A 14,310-nucleotide genomic window follows, 5' to 3' on the forward strand; every position below is an offset into this window, starting at 1 on the left:
CCCTCACTTATGAGAGGTTGCATATACAAAAATAGGGCGTCTGTGTGTTTGTTCAGTGGCCTTTTTCATTTAGCAAAGACGTGAAAACGTAAGAATGTAGTTTTTGTTTGCTTTCATCTTCATACGTATATATAGATATACATATAGATATATGTATATATATATATACATATGTGTATATATATATTTATATATATATATATATATATATATATATATATATATATATATATATATATATATATATATATATATATATATATATATATATACATGTAATGTATTAACCTGATCTACATTTATTAAACAACAGTCCAAGGAAAGGCCATTGTTATTGAAAAACAACCTCTCTCTCTCTCTCTCTCTCTCTCTCTCTCTCTCTCTCTCTCTCTCTCTCTCTCTCTCTTCCTTTTCCTATTACCACAACTTACACATCTGATAATTCTCCCATTAACGTTATTCAAACAGAACAATATTCGCCCTAATTCAACCTTGAATATCATTTACCCATTTATTGCATCATGACTGCCATGTCCATTCACTCAGAATGAATAAAAAAATTATAAAAAAATGTATAAAAAAACTCATAAAATAATACTCCCCAAGTGTTAATGAATCTAAAAAAAGTACAGGAAGAGAGAGAGAGAGAGAGAGAGAGAGAGAGAGAGAGAGAGAGAGAGAGAGAGAGAGAGAGAGAGAGATTATCATTTACATACTTACTATTATCATTCAGCTCTAAATTATTATTATTATTATTGAATAATGGAAGACTAATAAACTACCAATAAATTAGTTTTTTTTGGCGTTACAATTACAAAGGTCACTGAAACCAGAAGCGTGATAGTATCCCCTGAGAAAGAATGAACGCATTATTGTCGACAAAAATCAACCTTTTTATTTCAGGAAGACGAATTATAAATTTCGCTTCAATTATATATAAATATACTGTATATATATGTATATATGTATATATTTATTTATTTATTTATTATATAAAATCTTGAAATATCTTCTGAGAGCAAAAATTGTTTCGTCTGCTGGACATTGAGGAAGCAGAGTTGCCAACATGCTTCGAAACTCTGCCAACCTCTGACAACTTATTATAGACTTTATTAATCCCCCATTTTTCAAGTAGCTTGTCAAGGAGAGAGAGAGAGAGAGAGAGAGAGAGAGAGAGAGAGAGAGAGAGAGAGAGAGAGAGAGAAGAGATGACCAAGCACAAATGGAAATCATTCCTAGTTTTAATCCTACACTGAAAAAAATCTCTCCAAACTGACAGTATGAAACTCCAAATGAGTTGAATCGTTGCTGATTATTGTGACTTTTATTCTGCCCTTAATTGATGTCTTTCTTTTGTTTGGTATGGGGGGGGGGGGGGCTGGATACGAAAGGGGAGACTTAGGAAGGGTTAACAAGGTCAGGGAAAGTCAAAGAAAGTCAAAGGACAACAAACAGGAGTCTCGTACCACTTCGAAAACTTTCTGCAGTTTCAGAAAGAGACCAGCAAACAGTCAGAAATGATTCCTTCTGCCTCTGTTTGTTTACTTTTTCGCCGTCAAATGACATTTTTCTTCTTCTTCTTTTGTATCAACTGACAGGGACAAATGAAATACCTTCGACTTCATTTTCAAGTTAAACAGATGTTTCTCCTTGAAGTTCCTTGTTAGATTATAATTGTTTTTTTTTTTGGCTATGTTGTATACTGTTGATTTGCTTTTCAACTTTGGTATAATCTATGCATTTACTAATATTCAAATGCAACAAATTTCAGGGTACGTTTGATTTTGGAAATGAAGAAAAAACTAAATTTACTGAAGTAAAATTATGAGAAATGATATCCCAGATAATTGAAAAGCGTAGGATTTTTTTTGCAATCATATCTCAAAGGACACATTTGTCAATTATGCTACATTACCCTTCCTTCCTGCTCTCTCTCTCTCTCTCTCTCTCTCTCTCTCTCTCTCTCTCTCTCTCTCTCTCTCTCTCTCTCTCTATATATATATATATAATTTATTCATTTTTAATTTTTACGCCAGTCAAATGCTACAAATAGTTATGATCCTGGGTTAAGACTGTTTGGAAATCGGACGCACTGTGGACCCCTCAGACTAGTAAATATCACATAATATAAGGGATTCCGTTAATTACAGGCAGACACTCAATTCCAACAGGTAAAGGGTAGACATTCTCCAAGTCAGAATTTGCTAAATAAGGAGGTTGCCAAGTGGGCAAACTGTGTTTATATTTCACGTGGTTGAACAAAGTACATAGATGAATTAAATAAATGAAAAAATAAAACTATTCCGGCCTCGCATATGAATCTGGGTAAGCCGAGAAAATTCATTAACTTTTCCCTCACCCGGACAGACAGGACCTTCCATGGAAATGCAATTGAAATGTGTGTATGTGTGTTATATATATATATATATATATATATATATATATATATATATATATATATATATATATATATATATATATATATATATATATATATATATATATATATATATATATATATATATATATATATATATATATATATATATATATATATATATATATATATATATATATATATATATATATATATATATATATATATATATATATATATATATATATATATATATATATATATATATATATATATGTATATAACTAACTTTGGGATACAGCTGTATTCGTCGAGCCTTGCATACGAGAATTTTGATTTTCTTTTCAAACTTTCTCCACAAAACAAACAATATTCTCATGATATCGATCTATAAGTAATATACTGTTACGTTGGTCGAATGTCTTCCAATTTCATTCACAAACTGTTTAAAACCAATTTATTTGCAACGTGTTCCATGACGCTATATAAACAGATAATAAATCGAGACTCCTCTAAATCTTTAAATGAGTGTTTAAGACTCAGTGGACATAATATTCTCTCACCTGCAGAATCAAAATTTGAGTGATTAATTTATGAAAATCGCTACAAAGCCAAGTAATTGGGTACTTTCAGCCATTTAGTGCTTCAGACAGTGAAAAGAGATTGAAGCAAGCAAGCAAGCAGAATGAAAGCAAAATAAAATGCTAAAAAGTGTGGGTGCAGCTAGGGGCCTTAGGGACGCCGCAAACAGCCTTTAGCACTGCCTACAGTGCACCATGTAATTGTTGGAAGTGCCTACTTACTCAGAGGTTGCGAAGTTCTCTGTTGATTTTTAATAAGTTCTGTTGGGCAGGCCTCATTGCCAAGGTGGGGCATGTGAGTGGCTGAGGAGTTGCAGTGATGCCTGGAAAAATAAACGAAGGTCAGAAAACAGTGGTGAATCCTGTTGTGTGATAATAACATACGTTTTATTCTTTTGCTAAACTTCCATGTAACAAAATAGGCTAAATTAATAGTAGTAATTAAGATTAAATTTTTGGTCTTAATTACTGCTATTATTTTAGGCCTATATAGTTTCCTCTATCTTTCTGATAATTGTTTTTCAAGGTTACTACATCTTACCAACAATTGAACGATGTTTGTCAGTCATTGGAGAGGAAAGCAGTTGCAAACTGGAGCCGTTTTATTCAATAACAACAAGCTGTAATAGTTATAAAGTAACTACAGTTACGAAGTAACGAAGCTGGTAACTGAAACAGACCGTGGGCCTAGACCAATACTACGGAAGATTGGCCTCCAGTACAAGAAAAACTCTACGGAATGTGCACGCCATATTTAAGTTACCAGCGAAGTTACTCTGCAACTGTTATATAGCGTATTCTTTCTAAAACAAAACTAATCCAGTTAATAACTTTTTCAGTAACTGAAGAAATGAATATGCATGGCAAAAGATTCAATGATAAATAAATTACTAAAGTATCCCAGAAACCATAATTGATGTAATCCCATTTTCTTTGAACTTCAGCCTCACTGACAGTATCTTTGTCCATGCTCTTTATAAACAGGAGTTTATAGGAATAGTAACGAGATTCCTACCTATAGCCTGTATTCCTACAACAGGAACCTATTATCTGTATCTTTATAAATGCCATTTCACTTACGATATCAACGGCAAGGTTAAAAGACTTAAGAAAACTGAGTTATAACAAAGTCTGTCAATAGATGGTAGAACTATCACCCTCACACTGGCTCATAACCGGAGCCGCTTAAAAATCTTTCTCATATGTTGAAAATACCACATACCACTCATGATTTTATTGATCAGTGTCACCACAGCATATTCATACCCCCCTATCGTTACTTTTTATTGAATCACTAGCTCTAACCACATTGAATTTTACGACAACATAAGCAGTTACACAGTGACATTTGCTTACCAACGCTCCTTCCTGAGAGCTAAAGACACTTGAAACCTTAAACGTATTTTTAAATTTTCTTAGGCTTACGTTTAAAATGCTCTTTTGTAGTAGGGTTAAAATAACCTCAATGCTTACGTTAGACATTACTATTGGCAATATTAGGGCTAATAATTGTTTAGCTGGTCCAAATTAAGGCCCACTGGCTATGCTGAATACATAATTATAATTCTGGGAATCAGGTGTCACGAAGGTTGGCCTAGGCCTAATTGTGACACCGTACGCTATCTACTCCCTTTCGTATGGTGCTGAAATTCCATATATTATATTATATTATATTATATTATATTATATTATATTATATTATATTATATTATATTATATTATATTATATCACTTAGGATACCATTAAATGACATTTGGCCTGCTATGGCAACTGAGATAACGTCGAATCTGCTAAGTGTCAATCTTTTTACGATTTATATTTCTTTACCTCTTTCTTATTCTCGGTAATATTTACTATGGATCACATACGTCAAATTTATTCCTTTGATAAAATAATGAAAAGTAGATAATCTTAAAATACATGATTATACGTGGCAAGAGATTATTTTATAAATAAATTTTGGTAGAATAATATTATATACCTTACGACGTTAACTGGTGTAATCCCATTTTCTTTGAGTCTCATTCTAGCTGTCCGAATCCTCGCTCACAGTCCTTGTCTATGGGAATTTATAGGAATAATAAAGAAATTCCTACCTATAACCTGTAATCCTATATGATAGAATGTCAAATTATATCATTATAAATGACATTTCGTTCTCGATATTAACGTCAAGTTAAAAATTAAAAAGAAAACTAAATCCCAAAGCCATTATCAGTCCCAAACGGAAAAGTGAATTATGGCACCATCACTTCGAACACATCGCTGGCGCCATTTACAAATTTTCTCTCCTACGTTGAAAATACAGCATGAAACTCGAGTTATTAATATATTAATATATTAATGTTATCACAGCACATTTACGTACCTCTAAATTCATTTTTAACTGAGTCAATAGCTTTAATTGCACTAAAATATACGGAAACATGAGGAGCAACAAGGGGGTGGGCTTTCTGTTTAGATACTCCTCTTCTTCCTCCTCCCAGCTGATGATACTTGAAGTCGTCTTAAGCTTTCTTTCGTCTGGTTAAAATGGTCTCACCGCTTACGATAGACTTTAATAATGGCAAGATTAGTCCTAGTTATTATTATTTGGCCTCAAGTCTTACTGGCTACGCTTTTTTATATTATTATTCATGGTAATCTGACGTCACGAAGGGTGGTCTAGGTGTATAGGTTTTTTTCGTATATGGTCAATCCCCCTTTTCACATTGCTCACTGTCCTATCTGATGCTGAGTGATTCTCTAGTCTTTTCCTAGAGTAATTACTTTGTTTCCATAACCTGGCTTAACCCCAGATTTCCTCACTCCCTCTAAGTGAAGAAAGTAAACATGTTTGCTATCATTTGTTTTTTTTAGGGAATACTGTCTTGTTTTTTTTTTTTTTTTTTTGGTGATTCCATGGTGTAATTTCAGTGAGATCCTTCGCACCATAAGATGCTGGTGGTTTTACTCATCTGTAAAATCATGTACAATCACGTACCTTTCGTTAGATGTATGTATGTATGTATGTATGTATGTATGTATGTATGTATGTATGTATGTATGTATGTATGTATGTATATATATATATATATATATATATATATATATATATATATATATATATATATATATATATATATATATATATATATATAAATATATATATATATATATATACATACCAAAACGATAGCACAATGATAAGGACTGTAATGTCTAAGAAAGTGTGTGCACAAAATACGATTTTGCTTGTTAGAGCTAATTTAATAAATTTCATGCTGCCTACGAGAACATATCATAAGCTTTAATCTCGCGTTTGTTTCCCTTGATTAGTACATTATTATTACCCCAGAAGGAAATTATAAAACCCCTCTGACCTGACAAGGATTCGAACCCATGTCTTTTGGGGTGGACGTGAGCTTAAATAGACAATTACTACGCTACTATGTAACCCCAGATCTTTATTAGGGTACGAAGGCTTATCATACATTTTCCTTCGGGGTGCAAATTGTCATAACCCACGAAAAATGAACTCGACTGTAATGAGTTATGTGTATCGTCATATTTGAAAGTCAGTCTCTCTCTCTCTCTCTCTCTCTCTCTCTCTCTCTCTCTCTCTCTCTCTCTCTCTCTCTCTCAACAAGGTACTGATATGAATTAATATTTCTCCCTCTAGAACTGACGCCTGGGAGGGAAGAATTGAGAATGAATTGTCTGTCTATTTGAGTTAGCAGGATGACCAACCTGACATGAGGTTCTGATAAGATATTATAGCTAATAACTAACCATTCTCATCCCGAATCAAAGAAGGAAAGAAGAATTATTCATATTCTACTGTTTCTGGTTCGACCAACAGCTCATGAAATAAGACATTGACTTTAGTTTTCCTAAGTTACGATTTGAAAAAGTTGGCATTCCTGACTCTCCTATGGCCATTGAGAGTGTACATAAAGATTCTTTTCAATTTTATTTTGGGCTAAATTTTACCCATTCAGAGATGCTACTAGGAAAGAGGAAAGCTTCATACAGTCATATATTTTCAATAAAATAATTTGCATGAGCTGTGTTTCATGAATTAGCAAGTATTTAGAGTAGTGGAATACCTTAAAAGAAATGCTATGTTTAAAACCCGTGGGGATTTATCCTTCAGTATAGCCAACGTGACAGCCTTTTAAGTTATATAAATATCGTGAAGCAGCACTAAAAGACGTTATTCCACTTTGATTAATAAGATAATACTTACAAATTCAAGTAGTTTCTCCACAGTCTTATAAAAATTACTGTCCAAATTTTCGTACAATGAAACCTTTTTAGTAAAGTTACCATTGGTAATCCTGCGACAGTTTCGATGTTTGTTATCTACAAATTGATTTATTACGCTTTAATTACATATGAATATTGTATGAAACTACATAAAAACTATAATAAACGATGGTACGAAATTATACACTGACTGCAATACGTCCTTGAGGGTACCCAATGGTTGTTTTCTGTAAATATTTGTTCAAGCGAAAACTTTTAGGAACGGCAATTTTCCCAAGGTGACCTGTGAACCATGTGCACAAACCTTGCCAGAGTTTAAGGCTCGGGAGTGGGTTGAAACATACTTTAGCAAGTCTTTATCAAGAGTGAAAATAAGATGAAAACAAATAGTAACTATTTCTGTGATAATACCGAAGGATAGACATATATCAGTTAGAGATAAATAGTTGTGTATTGCACAATCTGTTGGTCAAACTGGATGCGCGAGCATCTACATTCCGGCTTTTTTGTCATAACAAAACTAACTTTGAGAATTATTTAGTGAAAGTTTTCTTTTAAATAATTGTTAATTACGTACAAATATTTGTAAAGTTAAAATATACTTCTTAAAAGTCATTGCCTCTAAGCATATGCAGATGTTATTTTGCATTCTATCGAAGCAATCATAGTTTCTGTTTGGAAAGCTCGGTTTCCTTAAAGTGATCATAGATGGCCCTAGTAGTATCCTTTTCAGCATAAATAACTGGACCAAACCAGTTTCGAGTAACAGTTTCGAGGTCACGTGATCGCCTGATCCATTATGTAACTACTGGGATGACAATTACATCATCTTAAAAGCCAAAAGTAGCCTTTGCACTAGTTTGTTACCTAGTGGAAGGCGACGCCTTACCTTCAGTGTACATATCACTTAAAATTTATTCAGAAGGTTTATGTAATATGTGAATTAGTATCAATAAATTAAAAGTTTATATTGAAATAAGTTTTGCAATGCCTGTGCAATGGAGGAAGACCACATGAATTAACATTTTATTCCTTTTCTGGTTTGGGCGACTTTCATTTTAAGCAATTTGGGAAAAATGCTTTTTATTAAAGTCTTGAATAAAATATTTTATTATTATTATGCTTTGATTAGCACACTTACATGTAGTCACAATAATACACACACACATTATATATATATATATATATATATATATATATATATATATATATATATATATATATATATATATATATATATATATATATATATATATATATATATATATATATATATAGTCTATTCCTGTACATGATCCTGAGCTGAAATAAACGGTATTATTATTATTATTATTATTATTATTATTATTACTGAATAATGGAGGAATAATAAACAAATAATAAACTGGGTTCTTTCTGGCGTTACAATTGCAAAGGTCACTGAAACCAGAAGAATGACTGTATTAACTGGTAGCTCTGAGAAAGAATGAACGTATTATTGTTGACAAAAATGAACCTTTTCATTTATTTCAGCAAGATGAAATATAAATCTCTCTCTCTCTCTCTCTCTCTCTCTCTCTCTCTCTCTCTCTCTCTCTATCTCTCTCTATATATATATATATATATATATATATATATATATATAAATATATATATAATTATTTATTACATAAAATCTTGATATATCTTCTGAGAGCACAAAATTCTGCAATGATTAGCTATTTAATTATGAATTACTATAAATAAATTAATAGTTTCATGATATACCAAGCTTGATTAAATGATACTTGTGTCATATACTCAGTGGGTGCATGATATACAAATTTGTATCGGCAAGTTTTCATCATTCATATGAATTTTCTTGGAAGTTGGGGGCAAGGTGTGGACGGTGCATTTTCAACAACTATTGTAGGATGAGGTTGCAAGGCCATAATCACAACTAGGTCGCGTTGCCGACCTGAATACGAAGTGACCTAGTTGTGGTTATGGAGCCCGGGTTCGTTTCCCGCTACCGGACATCATAATTTCTTCGTATTTCTTGCACTTGGATCTTAAGGCCTTGTAGTGACAAGCGTATCTAAAAAAGCGCGAAGAACTCGAGAAGTGAAGAGGGAATTGTGGATATTACAATTGCATACGTATCTGGTAAAAAGAGACCAGTAGATTCTATGTACGTAGAGTATATACAAGTTAGAGCCACACACAACAATATGTTACCTCGTTGGCGGTCGAGGGACCTCTGAGATTCTTGCCGATAATATTATTCTAAATTATCGTCTAACATATTAGTCTCTGATAGTTACTCTCATTGATATCAGGAATAGAGAGAGTTCAGGTGTTTAGCACGCGTCGAGTTGTGTTAAAAGAAAGTTATAGCATTATTTGTGTGTTTAATTGGTGTATACACACACACACACACACACACATATATATATATATATATATATGCATATGTATATATGTACACACACATACGCACACAAACACACACACATATATATATGTGTGTGTGTGTGTGTGTGTGCGTGAATATATGAATATATATAAATGTTTATATATAAGTGTGTGTGTGTGTGTGTACATATAAGCATATGCATATATGTACACGCACTCACGCACACAAACACACACACACATATATGTGTGTGTGTGAATATATGAATAATATATATATATATATATATATATATATATATATATATATATATATATATATATATATATATATATATATATATATATATATATATATATATATATATATATATATATATATATATATATATATATATATATATATATATATATATATATATATATATATATATATATATATATATATATATATATATATATATATATATATATATATATATATATATATATATATATATATATATATATATATATATATGATATATATATATATATATATATATATTTTTATATATATATTATATATATATATATATATATATATATATATATATATTGATATAAATATATAATTTTTTTTTATTTGTGGGCCTTTAGCGATCGCAGTCGATCTCACCCCTGGGGCATCCTTGCCAAGGGAGCGTCTTTGAATGGGGGTTTATTTTTGCCAGGGGTGGACCCTTCCCCATTCTCAGCTCCATCAGCTAGCCAAGAGAGATGGAATCCTCAGTCATATGACCATACATCCTGAGACGCCTGCAAGTCACTGAAGAAACTCCAGATCAGTCCTCTGCGATTGACGGAAAACAGGTGACTTCTTGACAGCCATTTCTCCTCTCGCTGTTGGAAACGTCTGGTTCCTTGATGACATCCACGATCCAATCACTCCTCTGCTATGGACAGGAAGCTTCCAATCTCCAAGTCGCACGATGTTGAAATACATTGACTCCTAACTTTGCGCACTTTGCTGTTTTAGTGTCCCTGCCACACTGGGATCAAATATTTTGCATATATAAAAGGCATTGAACTTACGGGTTTTTACGCCGCGCCAGAGGTTGCCACTAGAGTATATGCAAGAATTCGATCCAATTTGCATTGCAAAACCCATATTTTGCATATATAGAAGGCATGAAACTTACGGGTTCTTACGCCGCGCCAGAGGTTGCCACTAGAGTATATGCAAAAATGGGATCCAATGTGCAATGCATAGCCCAATTCACATATGAAGTAGGCATGAAACTTACGGGTTCTTACGCCGCGCCAGTGGTTGCCTACCAAGCATATGTGATTTGGCATTGATACCCCATTCCAGAGGGCATCATGTGGCAGAAGAGCGGGTGCACAACAGTCCAGCCTTGAAGAGCGGGTGCTCATCAGTCCAGTCTTGGAGAAGAGGTGCTCATCAGTCCAGTCTGGTTCCTTGATGACACCCACGATCCAATCACTCCTCTGCTATGGACAAGAAGCTTCCAATCTCGAAGTCGCACGATGTTGAAATACATTGACTCCTAACTTTGCGCACTTTGCTGTTTTAGTGCCCCTGCCACACTGGGATCAAATATTTTGCATATATAAAAGGCATTGAACTTACGGGTTTTTACGCCGCGCCAGAGGTTGCCACTAGAGTATATGCAAAAATTCGATCCAATATGCATTGCAAAACCCATATTTTGCATATATAGAAGGCATGAAACTTACGGGTTCTTACGCCGCGCCAGAGGTTGCCACTAGAGTATATGCAAAAATGGGATCCAATGTGCAATGCATAGCCCAATTCACATAGGAAGTAGGCATGAAACTTACGGGTTCTTACGCCGCGCCAGTGGTTGCCTACCACCTGTATGTGATTTGGCATTGATACCCCATTCCCGAGGGCATCATGTGGCAGAAGAGCGGGTGCACAACAGTCCAGCCTTGAAGAGCCGGTGCTCATCAGTCCAGTCTTGGAGAAGAGGTGCTCATCAGTCCATTCTTGGAGAAGAGGTGCTCATCGGTCCAGTCTTGGAGAGGAGGTGCTCATCGGCCCAGTTATCGAGAGGAGGTGCTCATCAGTCCAGTCTTGGAGAAGAGGTGCTCATCGGTCCAGTCTTGGAGAGGAGGTGCTCACCAGTCCAGTCTTCGACAGTGGGTGCACAACAATTCCGTCTTCGACGGAGGGTGCACGACAATCTAGTCTTCGACGGGGAGTGCACGACAATCTAGTCTTCGACAGCGGGTGCACGACAGTCCAGTCTTCGGGCAATTGCCGCCATTCCTACCTTCCGCTAGTCTCTTCATCAGCAGAGATGCTTCCACAATTGTATCCAGAAATGCAGAGCCTTCAGGTGACAGAATTGATCTTGTAGAGTTTTCGTACCATTGCAGATTCTTGCTCCAATCTTTGGAGCCTGGCTGCCGATTCCATCATCATTTTATGATGTACTTCTGTGTTTTGAGGCTTCTTAACCGATGAAGTTTTGGCCAGAGCTTTTGAGCTTCTCTTGGTGTCAGCCGAAGGTTGCTTTAATGCCCGGATCTGATGAAGCTCTTTCTCGATTTTGTCCATTTGTTGGTAGAGGGATTGGCAATTAATCTGAGGTTTTCTCAGACATCGAGTTTTACCGGAAGAACTTTTCTTTCCAACTTTTCTTGGTGATACTGAATGTTCTGTCTGCACCATTTTAACGGACACTTCCTTTTCCTTCATTCTCTCATTCGCCATTTCTTTAAGAATTTCTACTTCTCTTTCCAAGGATCTGATCTTCGTATCCTTGGCCGAGTTCTCTTCTTGGAGGCTTTCAATTTCCACTATGGCCTCCATCTTTTCAAATTCCATTGTTTCCAGGTCTTCCTTCAAGTCAGCCAGTTCGAATTCCAGCTGGACTGTCCTCCTCATCATTTCATTCTTCTGTCCGTTCATCTTTTCTGCAACAAAATTCTTAGTTTCCTTCAGCAAACTGATGACCTCCTTTTGCTTCAGAGAACATTCATTCTCCAGTCGGAGGATCTCTCCATCTCTTTGCAGGTTCTGGTCTTTCAGTTTTTGCACTTCCTTCTTTTGCTCTGCCATTTCTATTTTACATTCCTCGAGCTGTTGCAAGTTTTCCTCAGCTCTCAGTTTCTCATTGGTGAGGACTTCCAGTTCGTCTTCTAAACTGCTAATCTTTACGTTTCTGTCGTCACTTTCCTTCTGGAGACTTTCAATGCGGTATTGTTTCCTGCGGGTCTCTTTTCGAAGTCTTTCCAACTCCTCGGTCAGGTTTTTTAGTTGGCTGTGGGTCGCAGTGTTATCGGTTTCCATCTCTTTCAAGTCGCGATAGAGCGTTTCCTTTTCCATTTCGAGGACTGTGACGGTACTGTTCAAAATAATCAGCGTCGAGTCTTTGTCTTCGTTCTCTCGTTTTAGGTCTTCTGCATCTTTTACCTTCAGCGCCATTTCTTTCTTGAGACTTTTCATTTCGGCAGTCACGGAGCAGATCTTAATCTCTTTCTCTTCATTTAGTCGTTCCAGGTCTCTTACTTTTTGTTCCGTTTGCAGTCCTCCTTCGATTAGTTCGTCTACTGTCTTTTTTAGTTGCTCCACTATCCGGGCTTTCGTTGCGTTCTCTTCCTGAAGCCTTAAGATGGTTTCATTTGCCTTAATTGCGTCCTCTGGACTGTCGTCTTCTTCGGTATCTGCATTGTCGTCGTCATAATCGGAATCATCGTCATTACAATCTGCAATACCATCTTCGCAATCTGAATGTTCGTCGTCCATAACGTCGTCCTTTATAATGCGAGACTCCTCTGGACAACCAGAATTGTCCAGAGCCATGAAATCAATAAAGAATTGAAATATACCAATGCAAAATCCACGAAGTATAAATACTTCGAGGAGCAGCACAACAAGGGTAAACCACAACATATTCACGCGGGGAAATTTTAACACTGATCCAAGGCACTGTTCACAAACTAATGTAAGAAAACTTAGAAGCATCTTGGTGATGTACAGATCAACTCTCTTCGCTCTATCCCTAGTTTTCAAAACCGACAAGGCTGGGTGTCAGGATTCTGGAGGCATCTCGGGCTCCGAGGAAGCTGCCGCTGCTTCTGTCCTCGGGGATTCTTGGGGATTCCCTGGAGGGCTGGTTGTGTCCCGTGAGTGGTAATGTTTTGAATAATTCTTCTTCCCTCTCTAATTGTATATATATATATATATATATATATATATATATATATATATATATATATATATATATATATATATATATATATATATATATGTGTGTGTGTGTGTGTGTGTGTGTGTGTGTGTGTGTGTGTGCGTGTGAGTAATTCTTTTAAGGAAATACAGGGTATATAAAAAGTCTTTCAAATATCGTTTACCGATAGAGGTTCCAGCTTGTTACGCAATAAACGGCTCCTGTCCGCTATCCGGATTCCTTCCCTCACTTATGAGAGATTGCATATACAAAACTAGGGCGTCTGTGTATTTGTTCAGTGTCCTTTTTCATTTAGCAAAGACGTGAAAACGTAAGAATGTAGTTTTTGTTTGCTTTCATCTTCATACGTATATAGATATACATATAGATATATGTATATATATATACATATGTGTATATATATATATATATATATATATATATATATATATATATATATATATATATATATATATATATATATATATATATATATTCCCATATTCTTCTTCTTTGAAGGACTTCTTT

At 34.9% G+C, this 14,310-nt stretch overlaps 1 protein-coding gene and 1 long non-coding RNA gene across 2 annotated transcripts; both read right to left on the reverse strand.

Annotated features, from left to right (window-relative positions):
* Positions 1 to 291: 291 nt before the first annotated feature.
* On the reverse strand, positions 292 to 5,958 carry LOC136838072 (uncharacterized). Its single transcript, XR_010852848.1, has 3 exons — positions 5,328 to 5,958; positions 3,181 to 3,281; positions 292 to 850 (listed from the first exon to the last, which is right to left on the reverse strand). It is a non-coding gene; the product is annotated as an uncharacterized lncRNA (long non-coding RNA).
* Positions 5,959 to 10,213: 4,255 nt separating this feature from the next.
* LOC136838059 (calponin homology domain-containing protein DDB_G0272472-like) lies at positions 10,214 to 13,778 on the reverse strand. Its single transcript, XM_067102907.1, has one exon. It carries the CDS (start codon positions 13,575 to 13,577, stop codon positions 11,943 to 11,945), a length of 1,635 nt encoding a protein of 544 aa, XP_066959008.1. The 5' UTR covers positions 13,578 to 13,778; the 3' UTR covers positions 10,214 to 11,942.
* Positions 13,779 to 14,310: the final 532 nt, after the last annotated feature.

Source organism: Macrobrachium rosenbergii, unplaced genomic scaffold (genome assembly GCF_040412425.1).
Source record: "Macrobrachium rosenbergii isolate ZJJX-2024 unplaced genomic scaffold, ASM4041242v1 13913, whole genome shotgun sequence".
Lineage (NCBI taxonomy): Eukaryota > Metazoa > Arthropoda > Malacostraca > Decapoda > Palaemonidae > Macrobrachium > Macrobrachium rosenbergii.